We start from the raw sequence: 23857 nt of genomic DNA on the forward strand, positions 1-23857 counted from the left end.
CCCCATCCATGCAGTGTAAACCAGAAGAACGAAGCAGAAGGAGAGAAAAAATATCACCAGGGTCAGGTAATTGCAACGGACTAATGAAGTGCTACGCTGAGTGGTGGTGGAGGGTCTAAGCTCCAGGAAACATGAGCAGAAGCAACAGCTCATCAATTGTGTTGGGGGAAAGAGGGCAGAATTAATGTGTTCATTGAATTTTATTTTCAAAAGCAACAGAGCTCTCCAGGCAGGTAGAACAAATACTCTGTAGCTGCCTGAGTGAACACACATTGTTCAAGAACCTCCTGAAAACTCGCCCCACCCTGTTCATCTTAAGGTGACAAATATCTCCCTTTAATTTCTGACAAATGGTGTCTTTTAGGCCTGTAGCCCTCCTGCTGCATCTCCCCAACTTGTTAGCTGAAACCTCATTGATATTTGAGTTGAGGAATGGGAGAGAGTTCAGTTAAAGCGAGGCTCTGTTTGAGGTGGACATAAACAATCCATTTTGAAGAAGAGCAGGGGAGTTCTCCCTAGTGTCCTGTGCCAATATTTATCGCTCAATCAACTATAACAATCTGGTCATTATCACATTGCTGTTCATGGGAGCTTGCTGTGCACAAACTGGCTGCCACATTTCCTTCACTGGGATGTCCTGAGGTTGAGAAAGGTGCTATATAAATGCAAGTCTTTTCTTTCTAAATATCTTATATGGTAAAAAAGAAAGCCACTGGGCTTTACTAATATTTGTATTAGTGAGCACTCTAGATTAATTACTCATGATGTTGGTTACCAGATCCAAAAATTATCCACTAATTTATGTACTTACAAATATGAAGAGAGAGACCATTTGCCAGAACTAAATAGCAGGCCTGCTTTTATTCCTCTCCTTTGCTCTTTCCTTCCCCAGTCGGACATCTGGTTTTACAAATTTTCTTGTTGGTCATTTTCCCTGATTGTTCTCTCCTCCGAGATAATGTTCACAGACCCCTCTGAGCCTTTCTATCATTCCTCCTATCATCTGATGCCCATATGCTTCTTCCCTTGTCCCCAGGTTTTGCTCGCCCTCACTGCATCCATGCTAATCCTTTATCAAGTTTCAGGGATTTAGTGATCCCTGTTGGAGAGCATGTGTGGACATTCATTCAATGGGCTTTGTGCAGTTGTATCAGGTAATGGGGATCACAATGTAAAGACAACTGGCAAGGCCATCTGCTGCCAGTTACACTCCGCCTAATTTTCTTCCCCCTTGAAGACAACGGAAAATTGGGCAGAGTGCAAATCCAATAGGCTTCTTCTGAAGGGATGATCTTAGATGGGCTGAATGGCCATTTGCCAGTTGCATTTACACTGTGATCCTGCATTTTTGCTCAGGAGGAGTTGGTGCTGGGCAATAGGACTGTCTTCTTAGTATCAGGTCTGCTGCAGCACCAAAAGGATCCCCTAATCCTGCCCCAACCATATCTCTTGACCCCAGTTAAAGAAGAACACCTCCTACCTCATCAATGCAATATTCACCACAACAGACTTCTCGACGGCACTGGAGTGACACTGTCAGCTTAGCACCAGCAGGAAATGAAGTGTGCCCATCTATGGATGGTTCTGCACAAGGAAAAGACTTGATTTACGCAGCATCTTTCATGATCTCAGGGCGTCCTCAAGTGTTTTACAACCAATTACTGTTTGTAATGTACGAAATAGCTTCCACTGGGAACTGGGTTGCAACAGTCCGAAATCATTTACAGAGCCAGTGCGGAATCCAGTCAGAATGGGCGACATAGGAACATTCAGCTGCTCAAGCCTGTCCTGCCATTCAATTAGATCATGGCTGATTTGTATCTTAAATCCATCTACCTGCCTTGACACCGAATCCCTTAATGCACTTATCTAACAAAAATGCTACAATTAAAATCAGGTATTAAATATGAACAGAAACGGTATTATTCCATTTTGCTAACTAATCCTGATACTGGGCAGCATTTAAGAGTTCTAAACATAAAATATTGTCTGAATGAACAGAAGCACCACAGATAGAAGGAAGAATGAAAGAAATGGCAATAGACTTTGATCGAGCTGCGCTTGGCTGACATGGGCCATTAGGCTTCTGAGAAGATATTCAGAGACTAGCAGACACGGCCGTCTGAGGAGACACGCTCACTAATCAGGGGGGGGGGGGGGGGAAGTTCACCAGGAAACCACAGATTAGTCAGCGAAAGCCTTCACACCCACACCCAGCTATGAGAAGTCAGTGGAGAGGATCAAGGTGGCATTGTGGTCCCTCAGTGAATGAATGAGTGCATCAATAAGATGGTAGTCATTGCCAGCAGTGCATCGACATGGGAGAAGGCCAGCTTATTGCGACAAGTATATAAAATCATTGCTCTATTTTGTAAATACAAACGATAATCACCATTAAATTGAACTCAAAATAAAGGCTTAGAGGGTTAAAAGCTGCAGACAGGCTGCGTAAACTTGGCTTCTATTCCCTCGAGTATTGAAGATTGAGGGTGATCTGATCGAGGTGTTTAAATATTAAAAGGATTTAATAGGATAAGTACAGTGAAACTATTTCCTCGGTTGGGGGAATGTAGAATAAGGGGATATAATCTTAAAACTAGAGCTAGACCATTCACGAGCGGAATCAGGAAGCACTTCTTCACACAAAGGGTAGTGGAAATCTGGAAATTCTCTCCCCCAAAGGGCTGTGGATGCTGGGAGTCAATTGGAGTTTTCAAGACTGAGCTCGATAGATTTTTGCTAGGTAAGGGGATCAAGGAATATGGAGCAAAGGCAGAAAAATGGTGGTGATGAGCTGCAGATCAGCTGTGATCTAACTGAATGATGGAACAGGCCGAACGGGCTGTGTGGCCTAACTCCATGTGCTTAATATTTTTTTTATAAAGGACTGTATTGAAGTACCACCCCCTCTCCCTGTATCCGACACCCCACAATGGCGGCTGAGTTAGGAAATACATTACAAGTAGCCATATTGACTGGGATGGACCACCCCGCCCGCCAGCTCAATTATGGTTTGCGCCGAGTTAACTGACTTGGGATCATGACAGGGGTGCTTCTCAGTGTGCCCTGGCTGGGGAAGGGAGCTATCAAACAGGGCTCCTGGTGCTAATTCCATAATCCCAGCTGGAAAATGCACAGAAGGATAGGATTGGGCTTGGTCATGACCCCCAAGCCCAGTTACTCTCTGTCAGGGCTTATTACTGATGAGCAGTCACTTCAGTGATGCAATGGAGAGCTACTTGTGTAAGAGAGGAGAAAACTGAAGCAGGGTGGGACAGGGAGGGGAGGGAGAGGAATAGAGTCCAAAGATCGAAGAGAAATAAGGCAACCATCTTAACCTCAGGAAACTGAGCTCAGGAGGAAACGCTGAAAATCCATTAAAAGAAAGTTAAATCCATTAATATTCCTACTGTAAGTGAGGTAGTGAATAATGGAACCCGGGGGGGGGGGGGGGGGGGGTAAAAATCAGTGCCTCCTAAAGAGCTTAAGAATAAAATTTGATTAAAAGGAGAAATAGAGAGTTGTTAATGGTGTGTATAGTTCAGACAGATGAGGCTAAACACTTCAGCATGATGTAGGAAAAGGTTAAATTCTTCAACGGAGATCCTGAACAAAGAAAAACTAAAGCCACATTTTCACAAGCTTTGATGTGAGTTTATAGCCCACGTGACGTAAACCACCAGCCCAAATGTCACCGCCTGTTTTACTCTGATCTTTAGCCTTGAGGTCGAGTTAAAACCATCTGTGGATCAGTGTAGTTGGAGTTCATGGTAAAAATGAAATGACTCAATTTAACTGGACACCATCCCCTCCCCAACCCTCCATCATCTGCTTCCCAGCACTGTCGCTCCCACTTCCCACCTACTGTCGTCCCCTCTTCGCCACCCTACCCTACCCACTGTTGCCCCCTAATCCACCCCACCCATCATCATACCCGAGTGATGAACTAAAGCAACTAAAGCAAGTGTGGTTGCAGACAACAAAACTTCAAGACACTTGATGGTGGATTTTGCCAAAGAAGCAGGTAAATGTAAAAGAAAAACTTTTAGCTTCCCTTCACAGCAAAAATTTCAGTAAAGGCAACATTTGATTTGAATGCACAGTACACATACATGGAGGGCTTCCACTATGCGTTGGTTAGCAGCCTTCCATCTACGAAAGATGATGGACATACAGCAAACAATTCATTTAGGTAGGTGTCTTCTCTTGGTGTACCATTGCTGATGGCTCTGAAGGCCAATTTCAGTCAAGGCAACACTTGATTTGAATGCAGTTCACATACATGGAGGGCCTCCACTATATTACTGCACCTTCTAATGAGGCTTTCCATGTCTGTTTAGTAATAGGTTACATTTGGACAATGAACCTCGATTATCAACAGTGAATCTTCTAAACAGGGTAAATGCATAAACTATGCAAAGACTTGTGATCAAACATGCAGACAGCAGTATAAACATCCTCATCCTGTTTACAGTAACAATTGATTGCAGGTAGCACCACAGTAATCCTTTCAAAGACAAAAACCTTTATCTAGGGTTAAACAAAATATTTTGGCCTGAAATTCCCAATTGGAACTCATACCTTAGGTCGTGACTGGCATTTACCACGATAGGTGTGGAAATTGCCCACGAGCTCATTTGTTGTTTTAATATTCTACTTTTTCTTCCGTCCTCTCCTCTTTGAGGTTGCTGCCTCGAGGCTGGGGTATTGATTCCACAGACACTGCTAACATCCTGGGCCATTCCTCATGTGTGAGCCATGGCACAGAGTGTTAATAGGCTAATTTTCGGAATTCATTCTTGGGGTGTTGGTGTCACTGGCCCCAATTCCCCTGGGAAGATGGTGGTGGTTCTTGAACTGAGTGGCTTGCTGGGTCATTTCAAGAGGGCAGTTAAAAGCCTATCATTTTGTTGTGGGTCTGGAGTCACATATAGGCCAGAACAGGTAAGAACGGCTAGTTTCCTTCCCTAAAGGACATTAGCGAACAAGTTCCAGTTTGTTGCGATAATCTGACGGCTTCATAGTCACATTTGCTGATCCCATCATTTTATTTCCAGATTTAATTTAAAAAAAACAAATTTCAATTCTCAAACTGCCATGGTGGAATTTAAACTCTCATTCTCTGAATCATTAGTCAAGGCATCTGCATTACTAGTTCAGTAATATAACCACTACGCTACCTGCTCACAGGGTGTAGCATGAGAGATGGCCCCAAAACTGCCTTCCCCAATGTTCAGACACATGGGCGGGAATTTTATTCCCCCACCACCACCCCAAAGAGTGGGATGGTGGTGGGGGGCGGGGGAGGGGCATAAAATGGAGTGAGGGGCTCTGGGGGCTCTTCCTGACCTGCTTCCGCTGCCACTGCCGCCACTTTACGCAGGGCGGCGGCGAAAGACGAGCCTCCTGCCCCAGGCCAATTAAGGCCCTGAGGTGGCTGGTGGACGGCCCAGACCCCAGAAAGGCTGCCTGTTAAAAGCAGGCAGTTTTCCGACAGCCTGGGGTGGGGGTGGGGGCCTGGATCAGGCACCCTGTGCCCAACAGAGGTCTACCCCTGATGCCCCAACATGCAGCTCCCGCCACCCCCCCCCCGTCGCCCCAATTGACCACCCTTGCCTCGCCGGTCAAGGATGTCAGTGAACAGCTGTAGAGCATTCTGAGGGGGGGTGGGGGCGGTGAGGATGGGCGGAGAGTGAACAGCCAGCAGTCGTGGTCCACATTGGTACGAACAATGTAAGTAGAAAGAGGGATGAAGTCCTGCAGGCAGAGTTTAGGGATCTAGGAAAGAATCTAGCAAGCAGGATCTAAAAGATAGTAATCTCTGGATTACCTCTAGTACCATGCACCAGAGTGCATAGAAATAGGAGGATAGAGCAGGTGAATACGTGGCTGGAGAAATGGTACAAGAGGGAGGGCTTTAGATTCCTGGGACATTGGAACCAGTTCTGGGTTTGATAGGACCCATACAGGCTAGGAGGTTGCACCTCAACAGAGCCGGGACCAATGTCCTTGTGGGGCGATTTGCTAATGCTATTGGGGAGAGTTTAAACTAATCTGGCAGGGGTGTGGGAACCAGAAGGCAATATTAGAGAGGGCAAGACAGAGAGTAAATTGGGAGAGATAAACAGCACTGGAGTAGAAAAGAGAGAGATATTAGGTGGGGTAGAGTAAGAGAGAATGTAATAAATTCTCAATTATATGTGCATGCATATGAATGCACAGAGTGTGGTAATAAAGGTTGGTGAGCTGCAGGTGCAGACAGCCACGTGGAAATATGATATTGTGATCAATAACAGAGACCTGGCTCAAAAAAAAGCAGGACTGGATAAATATTCCCAGATACAAGGCGTTCAAGAAAGATAGGGAAGAAAGGACAGAAAGAGGGGTAGCTGTATTGATTAAGGAGAACATTACTGTGCTGGAGAAAGAGGATGTCCGAAAGACATCAAGAACAGAACCCATTTGGTTAGAGCTAAGAAACAAAAGAAGTACCATTACGTTGTTCGTTGTATTCTATAGGTCACCAATTACCGGGAAAGATTTAAAGAAACAGATTTTCAAGGGAATTACAGAGCAGTGCGAGAATTATAGAGTTACAAATAGTCGTTTGGTAGTACAGAACTTGAGTATTGCTGAAAATAGAGGCATGTTGTCGAAGCTTTTCATCTTGCACTCATCAGGACAGTCCGCAAGAATACCAATGTAAGGGAAAACAACCACCTTATACTGCATGGGAAGAGAGTGCTGACTGGTTGGCAAGTGAACTCTGATTGGTGGAGGCATTTCCATGGCGATTGCACCAGTTTACGGTGACTGACAGTTAACTGCCAAGTTTTGTTTGAAATTTAAACCAGGCAGTTTGACTCTGGTCAAGGCATTGCCCTGAAGAATGAGCCAGCGAATGCCAGTCACTTATTTTGATTAGCTGGAACAGGTGCAAGGTTTGTACATTGGGTGCATTCTCCATGGCAATGCCTCTACCAATCAAAGTTCACTTGCCAACCAATCAGCACTCTCTTCTCATACAATATAAAGTTGTGGTTTTCCCTTACACTGGTAATCTTACAGATTGTCCCGATGAGTGCAAGACGAAAAGCTTCGACAACATGTCTCTATTTTCAGCGATACTCAAATTATACAGTTGTTATAATGGCGGACTTTAATTAACCCAATATAGACTGGGGTAGTAACAGTGTAAAGGGCAGAGAGGGGCAACAGTTTCTAGAGTCTGTTTAAGAGAATGTTCTACATCAGTACGTTTCCAGTCCAACGAGGAAATAGGCATTGCCGGAACGGATTCTGAGGAATGAGGTGGGTCGTATGCATCAAGTGGCAGTAGGGGAGCATTTAGGGGACAGTGACCATAGCATCATAAGGAAAAGGATAAGGAGCTATTCAAAGTAAACCAAATTAACTGGGGAAGGGCCAATTTCAATGCAGTGAGAATGGATCTGGACCAAATAAAGTGGAATCAAAGATTGGCAAGCAAATCTGTAACTGAACAATGGGCTGCCTTTAAAGAGATAGTTCAGATACAGTCAAGGTACATTCCCACAAGGTGGAAAGGTAGGGCAAACCGATCCAGAGCTCCATGGATGACTAAATAGAGAGAGAGTAAGATGAAGCAGAAGAAAGGTACATATGACAGATGTCAGGTGGATAATACAATTGAGAACCAGGCTGAACATAGAAGGTTCAGAGGGGAAGTTAAAAAGCAAAAAGAAGCAAAGAGACAGTATGAGACAGTGGCGTGCCGCAGGGATCAGTTCTGGGTCCTCTCCTGTTTGTGATTTTTATTAACGACTTGGATGAGGAAGTCGAAGGGTGGGTCAGTAAATTTGCAGATGATACAAAGGTTGGTGGAGTTGTGGATACCGAGGAGGGCTATTGTCGTCTGCAAAGGGACTTGGATAGGTTGCAGTGCTGGGCTGAAAAGTGGCAGATGGAGTTTAACCCTGAAAAGTGTGAGGTCGTCCATTTTGGAAGGACAAACATGAATGCAAAATACTGGGTTAACGGTAGGGTTCTTGGGCATGTGGAGGAGCAGAGAGACCTTGGGGTCTATGTGCATAGATCATTGAAAGTTGCAACTCAAGTGGATAGGGCTGTGAAGAAGGCATATGGGGTGTTAGCGTTCATTAGCAGAGGGATTGAATTTAAGAGCCGTGAGGTGATGATGCAGCTGTACAGGACCTTGGTAAGGCCTCATTTGGAGTACTGTGTGCAGTTCTGGTCGCCTCATTTTAGGAAGGATGTGGAAGCCTTGGAGAGGGTGCAGAGGAGATTTACCAGGATGTTGCCTGGAATGGAGAATAAGTCTTACGAGGAAAGGCTGAACATTCTAGGCCTCTTCTCATTAGAAAGGAGAAGGATGAGGGGTGACATGATAGAGGTTTATAAGATGATCAGGGGAATAGATAGGGTAGACAGTCAGAAACTTTTTCCCCGGGTGGAGCAAAGCGTTACAAGGGGTCATAAATTTAAGGTGAAGGGTGGGAGATATAAGGGGGATGTCAGGGGAAGGTTCTTTACCCAGAGAGTGGTCGAGGCATGGAATGCCTTGCCCGGGGAAGTTGTTGAGTCAGAAACTTTAGGGACTTTCAAAAGGCTTTTGGATAGGTATATGGATAAAGGAGAATGATGGGGTATAGATTAAATTGTCCTTGACAGAGGACAAAGGATCGGCACAACATTGTGGGCCGAAGGGCCTGTTCTGTGCTGTATGTTCTATGTTCTATGTTCTAAGACTAGCAGCTAACATAAAAAGTCTTCTATAAGCATATAAATAGCAAAAGGGTGGTTGGTAAAAGGAGGAGTGGGGCTGATTAGAGACCTAAATGGGGATTTACGCATAGAGTCAGGAGACAAGGTTGAGGTACTAAATGAGTACTTTGCATCTGTCTTTACTAAGGAAAATGCTGCCCAAATCATGGAGAAAGAGGAGTTAGCTGAGACACTGGATGGGCTAACAATTGGTCAAGAGGAAGTACTAGATAGGCTGGTCATACTTAAAGTTGATAAGTCACCAGGACCGGATGAGATACACCCAAGGATACTGAGAGAAGCAGAGGTGGAAACTGCAGAAGCACTGGCCACCATCTTCCAATCTTCCTTAGTTACAAAGTGATGCGAGTGCACTGGAGAATTGCAAATTTTCGAAAAGGGTGTAAGGCCATGCGCAACAATTGCAGGCCAGTCAGTTTAACTTGGTAGCGGGAAAGCTTTTAGATAATCTGGGACAAAATTAACATTCATTTGGACAAATGTGGATTAATTAAGGAAGCCAGGAAGAATTTGTTAAGGTAAAATCGCATTTAACTAACTTACTTGAGTTTTTTTGATGAGCTAACAGACAGGATTGATGATGTGGTGCACATGAACTTCCAAAAGGCATTTGATAATGTGCCACATAATAGGCTTGTCAGCAAAGTTAGAGCCCATGGAATAAAAGGGACAGTAGCAACATGAGTGCAAAATTGACTTGAGTGACAGGAAGCAGAGAGTAGTGGTGAATAGTTGTTTTTCAGACTGGAGGAAGGTATAAGTGGGGTTCCCCAGGACTCGGTGCTAGGAAACCTGCTTTTCCTGATATATATTAATGACATAGACTTGGGTTTACAGGGCACAATTTCAAAATTTGTAGATGACACAAAACTTGGAATTATTGTGAACTGTGAGGAGGATAGCGATAAACTTCAAAAGGACGCAGACAGGCTGGTGGAATGGGTGATCAAGTGGCAGATTAAATTTAATGCAGAGAAGTGTGAAGTGATTGATTTTGGTACGAAGAACGAGGAGAGGCAACACAAATTAAAAGGTGCCGTTCTAAAGGGGTGCAGGAGTAGAGAGACCTGGGGGTATATGTGCATAAATTATTGAAGGTTGCAGGGCAAGTTGAGAAAGCGGTTAATAAAGAATAAGGGATCTGGAGGCATAGAGTACAGGAACAAAGAAGTAATGATAAAAAAAAACACTGGTTTGGCACAGTTCTCGGATCAACACTTTAGGAAGGATATGAAGACATTAGAGAGGGTGCAGGAAAGATTCATGAGAATGGTTCCAAGGATGAAAAACTTCAATTACATGGATAGGTTGGAGAAGCTGGGGCTGTTCTCCTTGGAGAAGATTAAGAGGAGATTTTATAGAAGGGTTCAAAATCATGAGGGGTCTGGACAGAGTAGATAGGGAGAACCTATTCCCATTGTCGGAAGGATCCAGAACGAGAATACATGATTTAAGGTGATTGGCAAAAGAACCAGAGGTGACATATGCAGTAAGTGGTTAGGATCTGGAATACTTTGCCCGAGAGTGTGGTGGAGGCAGATTCAACTGAGGCCTTCAAAAGAGAATTGGACAATTTTCTGAGGAGAAAAAAAATTTGCAGGGCTACGGAGAAAACGTGGGGGAGTGGGACTAGATGAGTTGCTCTTGCAGAGTCAGCACTGACATGACGGGCCAAATGGCTTTCTTCTGTGTTGTAAACATTCTCTGCATCCATGATGTCGAGGAAATGTTTCCAAATGTGGGCCGTGCACAACTAGGGGTCATCAATATAAGATAGTCACTAATAAATCCAATAAGGAATGCAGCAGAAACTTAGAGAAGATATACTCACTTATGGGCGAGCCCACAACTAGGAAGCATAAATATACGACAGTCATTAATAAACCCAACAGTGAATTCAACAGGAATTTCTTCATCCAAAGACTGTTTAGAATGTGGAACACGTTATCACATAACATAGTTGAGGCCAATATCAGAGATGCATTTAAGGGGAAGCTGGATAAAAATGAGAGAAAGGAATAGAAGGATAGGTTGATGGAGTTAGATGAAGTAGAATGGTAGGAGGCTTGTGTGGAGCATAAACACCAGCATGCACGAGTTGGGATGTTCGAATTTTCAGCAGAGAAAAAGGCCAATGTAAAAGTTTAACACTTACCGATTGGTGGGTTTTGGCAGACACTGTCTTCACCGCGTCTGGATCCCAGATAACCAGGTCACTGTCGGACCCGACAGCCACTCGGCCTTTCCGTGGGTAGAGGTTGAAGATTTTGGCAGCATTGGTACTCGTTACGGCCACAAACATGTTCTCATCCATTTTACCAGTCGCCTGCCGGAACAGAAACGGTTGGCATCCTCACTCAGCTTCTCTTCAAGGGTCAGGGATAGAGGGGCAATATTCCTCTCGAACACATCCCAATTTAGAACTTACATGTTCTCAAAGCTCAAGACTTTTCATGCTCAGATTTGTTTGTGTTATGTACAGGAGCTGGGGAGGGACAAAGTCAAGCAGATCTGGTATGTGTTTGATTTGGTTTTGTTCCCCCTAAGCCAGTACACTAAAGCCTCAGTGGACTTTGATGGCACACTGTTTTAATATATTAATAAAATGTTAGCCAATCTGTTTGAGAAATGTGTTTAGGGGTTGGTGGAGTGGGAGGATGGGTGGCGGGGGGGGTCGGTGAGAGGCCTAACAAATCCAGACCAAACTGCCGCTAATTAAGAGAGCTTGGGATGGCTTTTCAACTTGCCACCTGGGTATAAACCTGTAAAACTGTGGCTCACTGGTTGATATAATGGGCAGTAGATCCATAGTGCCAGTTTTGTACCCAGGTGGCAAGTTGAAATTCTACCCCCTTATTCCCAGAATGTCCTCAATTCCTTTTTTTGAGGTGCCTTTAAAAGTCTTCAGGTGTTTCCATTTTTGGATTCTTCAGCACCGTCCCCGCCCCCCACCCCCTCCATATTGGTTTGACTGGCCTCTTGTTTTGGTCATCTTTCCTTTGATATATCCTAACTTTTGCTTCATTAAGTGGAATTAGGATGCAAAAAGCACCAGAAAAGGAGGTTTGTTTTAATGGAATGTGTTATGATGATTTGGAATGCACTGCCTGAAAGGGCAGTGGAAGCAGATTCAACAATAACTTTCACAAGGGAATTTGACATATACTTGAAAAGGAATAATTTGCAGGGTTATTGGGAAAGGGGAGGGGAAGCAGGACTAATTTGATGGCTTTCAAACAGCCAGCACAGGCACGATGGGCCAGATGGACATCTTCTGTGCGTAGGGTTCCACCATAATACTGACTCCGAATGAACAAAGAGCCTGCCATATATAGCAACAATGTAATGTGACCTAAATTCCCGATGCATTCCAGGAGATAGATTAAAAACAAACACTTTTGTGTGTGTGTGCGCATTTAAGGGTGCAGCTGACTGGTAGAAAAACAGTAGCTCTCTGGACACCCTGCTGCAACCAGTCTCACTACAGACAAATCAGTGCAACAATTCCACCTACCACTGCCTTGTCCCAGATGATGGACATCCGTTCCTCTGCTCCATTCGTACCCTCAGGAATCTGGGTGAAGTCATCCTTTCCGATCGCCTTCTGCGCTGTGCTGAATGTGCAGTGGGCACTTCCTGCTACTTGCAAGTCACCGCTAGATAAAGACCAGGCATAGTCATTTAATTGATCAGACACTACATTCACATTCCATCCCAGTGTTGGTGCAGAAGAGCTAACAGGTTTACAAGCTTTCCGCAGACCAATATCGCAATGCGTGGGATTGATTAGATATAACATTCAGTGCCCCGAAGAAAAGTTACTTCTGCTGCATGCAGATTGCAAAGCATGAGTGGCTTTGAAATTTGGTTGAGAGCTCAGCATGCACTGCAGGTGCAGTAAAGAGGGAACACTGAACTAGCTGCTACAATCACAAAAAAAAAATACTTTAGAAAGCCGACAGGAGGACAGAAAGTGAAGGGGTGAAGCAAAAAAGGAAATTAGGAAAGCGAAGAGAGGGCATGAAAAATTATTGGCAGGTAAAATCAAGGAGTCATAGAGTTATACAGCACAGGAACAGGCCCTTCGGCCCATCGTGTCCGTGCTGGCCATCAAGCACCTATCTATTCTAATCCCATTAGAGTTATGGTCACTATCCCCGAAATGCTCCCCCACTTGTATGGCTTCATACCCCAAGATTAATTCCGGTACCGCCCCTTCTCTTGTAGGACTTTCTACGTGCTGGCTCAAAAAGCTCTCCTGGATGCACTTTAAGACTTCCGCCCCCTTTAAGCCTTTTGCACTCCGACTATCCCAGTTAATATTCTGGAAGCTGAAATCCCCTCCTATTATTACCCTATTATTTTTACACCTCTCTGAGATTTGCCTACATATCTGATGCTCCATCTCTCCATGTTTGGAGGCCTGTAGTACACTCCCAGCAAAGTGATGCCCCCTTTTTTATTTTTAATGGCCATATGGCCTCATTTGAGGAACCTTCAAAAATATCATCCCTCCTTACTGCAATAATTGGCTCCTTGATCAATAATGCAATGCCACCCTCTCTTTTACACCCACCTCCTGTCATGCCTGAAGATTCTATAGACTGGAATATTGAGCTGCCAGTCCTGCCCTTCCCTCAACCATGTCTCAGTGATAGCAATATTATCATATTCCCATGTATTAGTCAATGCCCTCAATTCATCTGCCTTACTTGTAAGACTCATTGCGTTAAAATAGATGCAATCCAACCTTATTCGCAGGTCTATATTTGCTCTGCCTTCCCAACTGACTTAGTTTCCCTTCTATATTTGGCTATGCATCACCCCCGACTGTACCTCCACTCTATATCCCATCCTCCTGCTAAATTAGTTTAAACCCTCCCCCCCCCCCCACCCCCCAACAGCACGAGCAAACCTCTCTGCAAGGATGTTGGTCCTGTTCTGGTTCAGGTGCAACCCGTCCAACTTGTACAGGTCCTACCTTCACCAGAAACAGACCCAGTGATCCAGGAAACCAAAACCCTCCCTCCAGCCACGTATTCATCTGCTCTATCCTCCTACTCCTATACTCACTAGCACATGGCAGCGGGAGTAATCCAGAGATTACAATCTTTGAGGCCCTCCTTTTTAATCTGCTTTCTAGCTCCCTAAATTCTTGTTGCAGGACTTCATCCCTCTTTCTACCTATGTCGTTGGTACCAATGTGAACCACGACCTCTGACTGTTCACCTTCCCCCTTCAGAATGTCCTGCAGCTGCTCCGTGACATCCTTGACCCTTGAAGGAAAACCCAAAGATGTTTTATCAGTACATTAAGAGCAAGAAGATAACTAAGGAAATGGTAGGGCCTGTCAGAGATGTACAAGGTAACATATGCGTGGATGCAGAAGATGGGGGCAGGGTTCTTAATGAGTACTTTGTCTCTGTCTTCACAATGCAGACATTGTAACTAAAGAGTGTAAAATATTGGATGCGATAAGCAAAATGAGAGAAGTACTAGAGGGTCTGACATCCTTGAAAGTGAATACATCATCACAACCAGATGGACTGTATCCCAGGCTGTTAAAAGAAGACAGGGAGGAAATCGCAGATGCTCTCGAGGATCATCTACAAATCCTCACTAGATAGAGGCAAGGTACCAGAGGATTGGAGATCTGCAAACATTGCACCATTGTTTAAAAAGGTTGTGAGGAATCGGCCAAATAATTATAGGCCGGTCAGTCTGACCTCAGTGGTGGGCAAATTATTAGAATCAATTCTGAGACATAGGATAATCTATCACTTAGAAAAGCATGGATTAATCAGGGATAATCAGCATGGATTTGTTAAGGGAAGGCTGTGTCTTACTAACTTAATTGAATTTTTTGAGAAAGTAACAAGGAGGATTGATGAGGATAGTGCAGTGGATCTGGTCTACATGGATTTTAGTAAGGCATTTGACAAGGTCCCACATGGCAGACTGGTCAGAAAAATAAAAGCCCATGGGATACAGGGGAATGTGGTGACTTGGATTCAAAATTGGCTCAGTGACAGGAAACAAAGGCTAATGATTGACAGATGTTTTTGCAAATGGAAGGCAGTTTCCAGTGGCATTCCACAAGACTGAGAGTTGGGTCCCTTGCTATTTGTATATATTAATGATTTGGACTTAAATGTGGGAGGCATGATTGGGAAATTTGCAGATGACACAAAAATTGGCTGTTTAGTTGACAGTGAAGAAAATGGCTGTAGACTCCAGAATAATATCAATGGTTTGGTTGAATGGGCAGAAAAGTGGCAAATGGAATTTAATCCGGAGAAGTGTCAAGCAATGCATTTGGGGAGGGCAAACAAAGCAAGGGGATACACAATAAATGGGAAGATATTGAATGGGATAGAGGAAGTGAGAGACCTTGGAGTGCATGTCCACAGGTTCCTGAAGGTGGCAGGACAGGTAGATAAAGCGAAGAAGGCCTACGGAATGCTTTCCTTTATTAGTCCAGGTATAGAATACAAAATCAGGGATGTAATGCTGGAACTGTATAAAATGCTGGTTAGGCCACAGCTGGAATATTGCGTACAGTTCTGGTCACCACATTGCAGGAAGGACATAATTGCTTTGGAGAGAATACAGAGGAGGTTTACAAAAATGTTACCAGAGCTTGAAAGTTGCAGCTATGAAGAAAGATTGGATAGGCTCGGGTTGCTTTCCTTCGAACAGAGGAGGCTGAGGGGTGACGACTGAGGTGTAGAAAATTATGAGGGTCCCAGATAGACAGGAAGGACCTGCTTCCCCTAGCGCAGAGGTCAATTACCAGGGGGCACAGATTAAAGGTGATTGATAGCAGGATTAGAGGGGACAATAAGGACAACCTTTTCCACCTCGAGGGTGGTGGGTATCTGGAATTCACTGCCCAGATCAGCGGTGGAGGCAGAAACCCTCAGCTCATTTTAAAAGGTGCCTAGACCTGCACCTGAAGTGCTGTAACCTGCAAGGCTACGGACCAGGAGCTGCAAGGTGGGATGAGATTGGGTGGCTAGTTTTTTCAGCCAACGCAGATACGATGGGCTGAATGGCCTCTTTCTGTGCCATAACTTTTCTATGGTTCTAGGGGGCAAACTATGATGGGAAGCAATGTACAATCTCATTAATTTTGCCTCAATATTGTTCTATGCACAGCTAATGGTACACAATGCCTTTTATTTTGTGAAAACTAAGTTGATGAAGGGCTGGACCTGGGTTTGAATCCAGTTCAGACTGATGAGGTATAAGTCTCTATTGGCTATAAAACGTCCTGTGTAAATGCAATTACTAGCTTAATCTTTCCTAGCATTAAACATTTACATTGCTGCTTGAGAGCCAAAGAGGCCACAGGATGCCAGATGTGGGAAATTAAAATAAACCACACCAATGCATTAGGCTTGCTCTTTTCGAACAGAGGCAGAGGCATATATCTGGGGCCTACACAACGTGCAAGAACTTGAGACCTAAATGGGCAAGGGTTCTATTATCCAGTACTGACATTTAGCACATTGAGTATAAATCTGACCAATAAAACTCATAAAAATCCAAAAATTCTCCACAACATCCTATTCATTTTAATATATTGAACACAGGCAGCCAAAGAGTTAAGTACAGCATAATCCCCGAAGCCTTCAGAGGAGGGAGAAAGACGCCAAGGTTATGCCTGAATTGTGACTAAATTCTGCTGAGAGCTTGTATGCCACCAGACTTACAAAACGCCTCATTAACTGTGCACATGAGCCTTCTGTGAGAGACTGTGGTCGAGTTAATGCTTAGTGCTTTGGTAAGAGTAAATCTGTCCAATAAGATTAATAGGTTGGGGCAAAGTGTCGTGCCTCTCGATTACGTTTCTGATTTGGAATCGATTCGGGCACAAACACAAGACAGGAATTACAAAAAAAGACATTTTTCTGTGATCGTCACTAAAGCTACTGGTAATGAATAAATCTTCTGTTCATGTGAAGTAGTCTTCAACAGATAGAAAGACTTGCATTTATATCGTGCCTCCACATTATGAGAATGACCAAGTACTTATGAGCTTATAGAACAGGAGGCTGTTCGGCCCATCATGCCTGTGCCAGCTCTCTGAAGGAACTGTCCAATTAGTCTCATTCCCTTGCCCTTTACCCACAGCTCTGCAAATTTTTTCCCTTTCAAGAATTTATCGTAAATCTGAGTCCCCCAGTTATCGACCCTCCTGTTTGCGGAAACAGTTTCTCCCTATCCACAAGACTACAGGCCAAGTGCTGGAAAATGGGATTAGAATAGATAGGTGCTTGATGGCCGGCTCAGACACGATGGACCGAAGGGCCTGTTTCTGTGCTGTATAACCCTATGACTCTATCAAAATTACACATAACTTTGAACACCTCTATCAACACTCCCCTTAACCTTCTCTGCTCTAAGAACAATCCCAGTGAACTATGGCACCATTGTGTTGTTTTCCACATTACCCACAGCTAACCTCCTGTGGCCTCTCTGTGTAGGTTTGCCAATTAGTGCAGAGTTAGCACTGATTTTCCACTGTGGGACGAAAGATTAAGGGAACCATGTATTGGAAAAAGCTGGCCTGGTTTGTGCCAGACTGATTTATTTTTCATGAGGCAGCAACTCCTTTGTAGGAAATGGCATGAATAATGTGATACAACACACAGCAGCATTCCCAGAGCTGTGCTGCTCTCCAACTCACCACTTGGAGGCATCAGCCTGCAGTGCAGTTGACTTGCATCTCCCAAGGATGGAGTTTCATGCTTCAGTTCAGCATTCAGGCCTGGGGAAATCACTGGGACAAAACATGTAGTTCCATTCTCAAGGGTAGTGCCTCAGGGCAATAGGTCATAGTGCCCCTATGTAATGAAACCCTGTGCAGAAAGCTCCCCACCATGGGGTGAGATTTCTTTACTAAAGTTAGCAGGGCAAAAGCTTAAAACTAATTTTTTGTGAAAAAGATATCTGTCAAATGATCATCGCCCAACAATAATCTCAAAATAAGGTAGTAGTGAAAAATAATTTAAGTTATAAAATCTACAAGGCAGACATTTCATTTGCCAGTATGCTCTGCATGTTAATTATGTCAGCTGGGAAGACAGCAGGGTAGTGGAGTATTGTACCAAATTTGGGAATGAAAATACATTTAAATTAGTCAAAAAATGAAATGAGTGGTGTGGAGCAGTGGGGGGGGTGAAAAACATTTCAAATTTCTCACAACAGTTGGCATATTTTCCATTCAAAATGGCAATGATATATTTTATGGGTCCAAGTCCCTTTAAGAACCTAGTTCTGAAGAACTGGCCCATCCTGTGTTTGGAGTGCAAGATTTGATTCCAGTGCAGTGAAAGGGAGAGGAAAGCTTAAAAAATGTTCATCTTCACCCAGTCCCTGTGACCTTGATTCCACAGCAGAAACTAATTCAAACTTGGCACCTCACCTTCAATGAGAATAAAATATGGTACCGTCCTACATAGTTCTTCACCATCGTGTATCTCCTACTCAAACTCATCCTTTGCCAGGGCCTGAAACCTGACAGGAACTCCTTGCCTCCCTTCCTCCTACAATTGAGAAGCTTCTAAAATGCCAAGCTTGATGTCATCGACTTCTCATTTTGGGGTGTCTCCTGTCCCACTCTTTCAGCTTTGGACTTGGCCCTCATTTGGCAGCACTGAGGCAAAGCCACTGAAACAGGGCAGGTGGATATCTCGATCCCACTGCCTGATATAACATAGCAGGATTCTGGACAAACATCAATAGACACATGGGGCTGAATTTTCACAGCACTACCACCCCCCCCCCCCCCCCCACCTAAGGTGAGAACAGAGGTGGGATGGGGATCCAAAAATACTGGTGCCAGACAGCGAGTCAATTTCAAGACGCCAATCCCAGCATCAGCAATAATCACCACGGCAGGTCAGGAATCCCGCTCTTCTCCCAATTGAGGCCAACTGCTTAAAACCTCCAGCCAAGGCTGGAATGTGAAATTTTTAAAGTCGTGCACATGTTACCTGCTCCATCAGAAACAGATCTGATGAAGGGATGTGGATATAGAGTGGGCTGCCAGTAATGCTGTCCAGGGCATCATCCCAGTCGCAGTGGGGTCAGAGGGGCAAGTGGGGATTCGGCACTTGGAATGGAGGTGCCCTAAATTCTGCATAGGTGGCAGGGAGAGTGAGCATGCAGCACCTAGGCACTGCATGCAATCAGCAATCACAGCATTGCAGAGGCAGAAGAGCTGCCAAGGACAACTGGGTGGCCACCTGCCCAGAAGGAAGGATGCAGCTGGCTATGAGGGCATGACTGTCAGTTTTTGGACCCAGTGGCGATGAGGGACAACCTCCACGCAGAACAGGTGGAACCCCGAGCAGCAGGAGAGGAAAGGGGCACGAAGGCAACAGGGGCCATACTCCCAAGCATTGGATCTACCGACAATGATGGAGCTACCTAGAGATGTTCGAGGCCCAGTGCCGCAGCAAACTGCATCTCTCCAGGCAGATGGTCACAGACATCTTGTGCTGTCGTAGCTGATGACCTCGTACCTCGCAGCACTGGTTGCCATGCCCTGCCAGTAGCCGTTTACGTTACCATGGCCTTCAACTTCTTTGCTTCTGGCTCATTCGAAGGTTCAGCTGTGGACCTTGGTGGTAACTCACAAGCAGCTGCACAGCATTGCATGTCGCTGGTTAATGACACTTTCTTTGCCAGTGCTGGACAGTACATTGATTTCATGACAGACGCAGCCTCGCAGGCACAGAGGGCTTTGGGTTTAGCCACCATCACTGGATTCCACCAGGTGCAGGTCATCATCGATTGAACCCATGTGGGCACCAAGGCACCCAGTGGCTGCTCACTCAGTTTTAACAAAAGGAAGGGCTTCCACTCCCTCAACTGGTCTGCGACTACGAGAGTTTCCTCCATGTCTGTGCTCATTTTCCTGGCAGCTGCCATGACTCCTTCATCCTCCACCAGTCAAGGCTGCCTCAAATCTTTACTCCAACCCCCAAAGTGCATGGATGAATCCTCAGGGACAAGAGAACTCCCTTGAAGCAATGGTTACTGACCCCTCTATGGGAACCCCAGATAGAGGAGATACAACCAATGTCGCCTGCTGAGTAGGACCACCACTGAGCAGGCCAACGGGCTTCTGAGGATGCGGTTCCAGTGCCTGGATCGATCAGGTGGTGCCCTCCACTACTCTCCTGCAAGGATCTCTGTCATTGTGGTGGTATGTTACACTTTCCATAACCTGGCCCTCCAGAGATGTGGACCTCGAGGACAGCGAGACCCTGGAAGGAGACAGCTCATCGGGGAGGAGGAGTTGAGAGAGGAGCAGGAAGAGTAGGCGGAGGGAGACGACGCTGAACAAAAGTGTCCTGCTGCATGATGAGGTGGCGTCCTCCTTCCACACTCCAGGAAGAGGATTACCCTCCTCTTCCTCAGTCTCCAACATTAGATGCAGGTCGACATCGATGAAGTGAGAGGCAACCCTGCCCCGGGTACCAGGCCTTTGGCTCTCCTGTGACATCTTGCTCCCCTCTGGTGCTGTGGAAGGCAGATCTCTCCCTTAGAACAACCACTGGCCTCAGTGATGCCGGCTACGGGATTCTACATGACCCCCACTCTTCATCTGACCCACCTCCATTCCTGCCCCCACTTTCTCTAATTGGATAGGTAACCTGTCACCATACCAATTCAGGGTTCATCCCTGTGAACATCGTAACTTTAATCAGTTTCCTACCGAAGGCAGGTTTCTGACCCAATGACTAACCCGGGTCCTGTTTCCCGCCTCCGTGGCGAAGATTCAGCCCATGGAGACTGGGAGCTGTACACCCAGAGACTCTGATTGGCATTATTTTAAATTAATAGTAAAAATATTGATCAGAAAATCCTTTCCCTTCATCTACACCAAGAGATGTGCATCCAAAATAGCCCAATATTAGCCATCCCCTCCCCCACAAGTCACTGCCAGTTACTTTTGAGTTCCAATCAATGAAGGTTTTACCTTGATAAGAGGGAGATCAGGTGATCAGGAGTGGTGGGATCTGGGCTGAGTGGGGGTGAAGTCACAAAAGCAGCAGCCTTGGCCCAGTTTTTGCTCCAATAATGTGTCCCGTCTGTGCCAAGGCTGGCACTGATTGGCTCTCCAAACACAACATTACCTAGCAACCAGAAAAATAAATGGTTTAATGTTAAATTTTTAGCTCTTCCCCAAGTGACTTAAAACATCCATCAGGCAAAATAGCAGGAAAGGAAAACTGGGCCCCACCTTTTTTCTTGGCTTGGGCTATGATGTCTGCTGCGGTCTTACTCATTACTTTTGTGACATAGAGAGGACAGTTGGTCTGGCCAGAAATTGTGATTGCACGGAACACAGCTTCTGCCTCCAGCTAAAATACAAAAACACATGTTATAGACCCTCAGGTACAAGAAAAGCTATTTTGTGAAAGTCTGTCATCTCCTGTTGAAAATTAGTGATATTTCTGCAGAAAATGCACACGGTCTGACCAATCACTCCATTAACCATTAAGCAACTATTTAATAGCATCAACTTACATTTATATAGTGCCTTTAACATAGTGCAAACATTCCACAGCATTTCACAGGAGCATTATCAGGCAACATTTGAGATACAGCCACATGAGGCAATATTAGGACAAGTTGAAAAAAATAAAAACATGCAATTATATAGTGCCTTTCATAACCACGAGACATCTTAAAGTGTTTCACAGCCAATAAAGTACTTTTGAAGTGTAGTCACTGTTGTAATGTAGAAAACATGGCAGCCAATTTGCATACAGCAATCTCCCACAAAAAGCAATGTGATAATAACGTGATATCTGTTTTCGTGATGTTGATTGAGGGATAAATATTGGACAGGACACCAGGGATAACTTCTCTTCTCTTGTTCGAAGTAGTGCCATGGGATCTTTTACACCAACTTGAGAGGACAGATAGGGTCTGGGTTTAATGTCTCATCTGAAAGACAGCACCTCTGACAGTGCAGCACTCCCTCAGCACTGCAATGGAGTGTCTGCCTAGACTTTATTGTGCTCAAGTCTTAGAGTGGGACTTGAATCTACAATCTTCTGACTCAGAAGCAAGAAAAGAAGCTACCAACTGAGTCATAGTTGATCCACACAGGTGACCCAAGCTTGGTCAAAGAGATAGGTTTTAAGGAGTGTCTTAAAGGAGGAGAGAGAAGTGGAGTGGCACCTAGGGAGGGAACTCCAGAGCTTAGGGCTTAGGCAGCTGAAGGCATGGCCACCAATGGTGGAACAATTGATGTTGGAGATACACAGTGGCCAGAGTTGCAGTTCAGGGTAAAACAAAATCACTTTGCAATAACCAAGCTCCTTCCAGAACTTACCTGTATGGATGGGGAAATTCTAAACGTTCACTAGGTTTATAAGCTCATGTGTTCCAACTCCACCATGAATATCCCTGATGGCTCAATTTGCAAATAGACAGATCAAAATGGAACTCTTACACACAGAGCAAGAAGGGTCTAAGTTCAGGCTAAGTTAGTTCTCGACCAGTTAAGCCACAAGGGTGCTACAATTTACCTCATCAGGCCAAACTAGGGAGATGGGATAAAGAATAAAGTCAACTAGTTATCCTGTTCGTGATCATGACAGTGATTCCTATCGGTTAAGTGGATGTGATTGGATCCTGGGGGTTACCATTGACCAGAAACTGAACTGGAGTAGCCATATAAATACCATAGCTACAAGAGCAGGTCAGAGGCTAGGAATCCTGCAGTAAGTAACTCACCTCCTGACTCCCCAAAGTCTGTCCACCATCTACAAGGCACAAGTCAGGAGTATGATGGAATACTCTCCACTTGCCTGGATGGGTAAAGCTCCAACAACACTCAAGAAGCTCGACACCATCCAGGACAAAGCAGCCCGCTTGATTGGCACCCCATCCACAAACATTCACTCCCACCACCGCTGATGCACGGGGGCAGCAGTGTGCATCATCTACAAGATGCACTGCAGCAATGCATCAAGGCTTCTTCCACAGCACCTTCCAAATCCACAACCTCGAAGGACAAGGGCAGCTGATGCATGGGAACACCACCAATTGCAAGTTCCCCTCCAAGTGACACACCATCCTGACTTAGAACTATATCGTCGTACCTTCACTGTCGCTGGGTCAAAATCCTGGGATTCCCTTCTTAACAGCACTGTGGGAGTACCTACCCCACATGGTCTGCAGTGCTTCGAGAAGGTGGCTCACGACCACCTTCTCAAGAGCAACTGGGGATGGACAACAACTGCTGGCCAAGCCAGTGATGCCTACATCCCATGAATGAATTGAAAAAATGTTGGGTGAAGACTAGATAAGGTTTAGCTCCACTCCTATCCCTTCTCCCTCCCCCCCTGTGCTGATGCTTAATGTCTAGCCTCAAGATGAAGAACTGTGAAGTTTAAGAGAACTGCCAATATCCATGGAGGTGAAGCCCAATGCTAGGGAGCACCATCAGGGAAACAGATGAGGAAACTGGAGGGGAAACTGAAATGTCTCTGTCTACTTGTCCTGACAAAGTCTCTAACAAAGTCTTTTTTTACAGATGGGAGAAACGAAGGTCCAAAGAAACCTGCAATATTTCCATCTTAATAACATCATAATGAAAATCAAGGAATGATGTGTATTCATGTGAATTAATACAACTGCCTTTTGTGTTCATAAATAAATGGAAAAGGGGTTCTCAAACATTTCCAATGTAGACAATGCCCCTTGAACATTTAAGGAACGCTTTTCGCTTGGAAAATGTCCCCAGGTGCTTCGCGGAAGCGTAATCAGATGCCTAATTAACGAAGGATTTATTAGGGACGGTGAGGTAGATTTTAAGAAGGGATTTACTGGAGAAAAAGGAGGTGGAGAGATGGAGGGATTGAGGGAGGTAATTCTTAGATGGATGACGGCATAGTTGCTGATAGTGAGGTAAAGGGAGGGGGGGAATTGCACAACAGGTAAACGTTGGAAGAACGGAGAGTTGTGGAGGGTGGTTGTAGGGCTGGGGGAGGTTACAGAGATTAGTTCGTGGGGGTGGAGGCAAGGCCATGAGCGTATTAGG

The 23857-nt window shown here is 45.0% G+C and overlaps 1 protein-coding gene across 3 annotated transcripts in view; it reads right to left on the bottom strand.

Moving 5' to 3' along the window:
• LOC137375792 (dihydropyrimidinase-related protein 3-like) overlaps window positions 1-23857 on the bottom strand; it is a 215846-nt gene that overhangs the window by 54005 nt on the left and 137984 nt on the right. For all 3 annotated transcript variants that reach the window (XM_068043255.1, XM_068043254.1, XM_068043256.1), the window contains exons 8-11: window positions 21044-21164; window positions 20780-20936; window positions 12299-12440; window positions 10940-11110 (exon numbers count right to left, since the gene is read on the bottom strand). In XM_068043255.1, the coding sequence (XP_067899356.1) occupies window positions 10940-11110; window positions 12299-12440; window positions 20780-20936; window positions 21044-21164 (591 nt within the window). The remainder of the gene's footprint in view (window positions 1-10939; window positions 11111-12298; window positions 12441-20779; window positions 20937-21043; window positions 21165-23857) is intronic.

Source organism: Heterodontus francisci, chromosome 12, assembly GCF_036365525.1.
Source record: "Heterodontus francisci isolate sHetFra1 chromosome 12, sHetFra1.hap1, whole genome shotgun sequence".
In the NCBI taxonomy this organism is placed as follows: Eukaryota; Metazoa; Chordata; class Chondrichthyes; order Heterodontiformes; family Heterodontidae; genus Heterodontus; species Heterodontus francisci.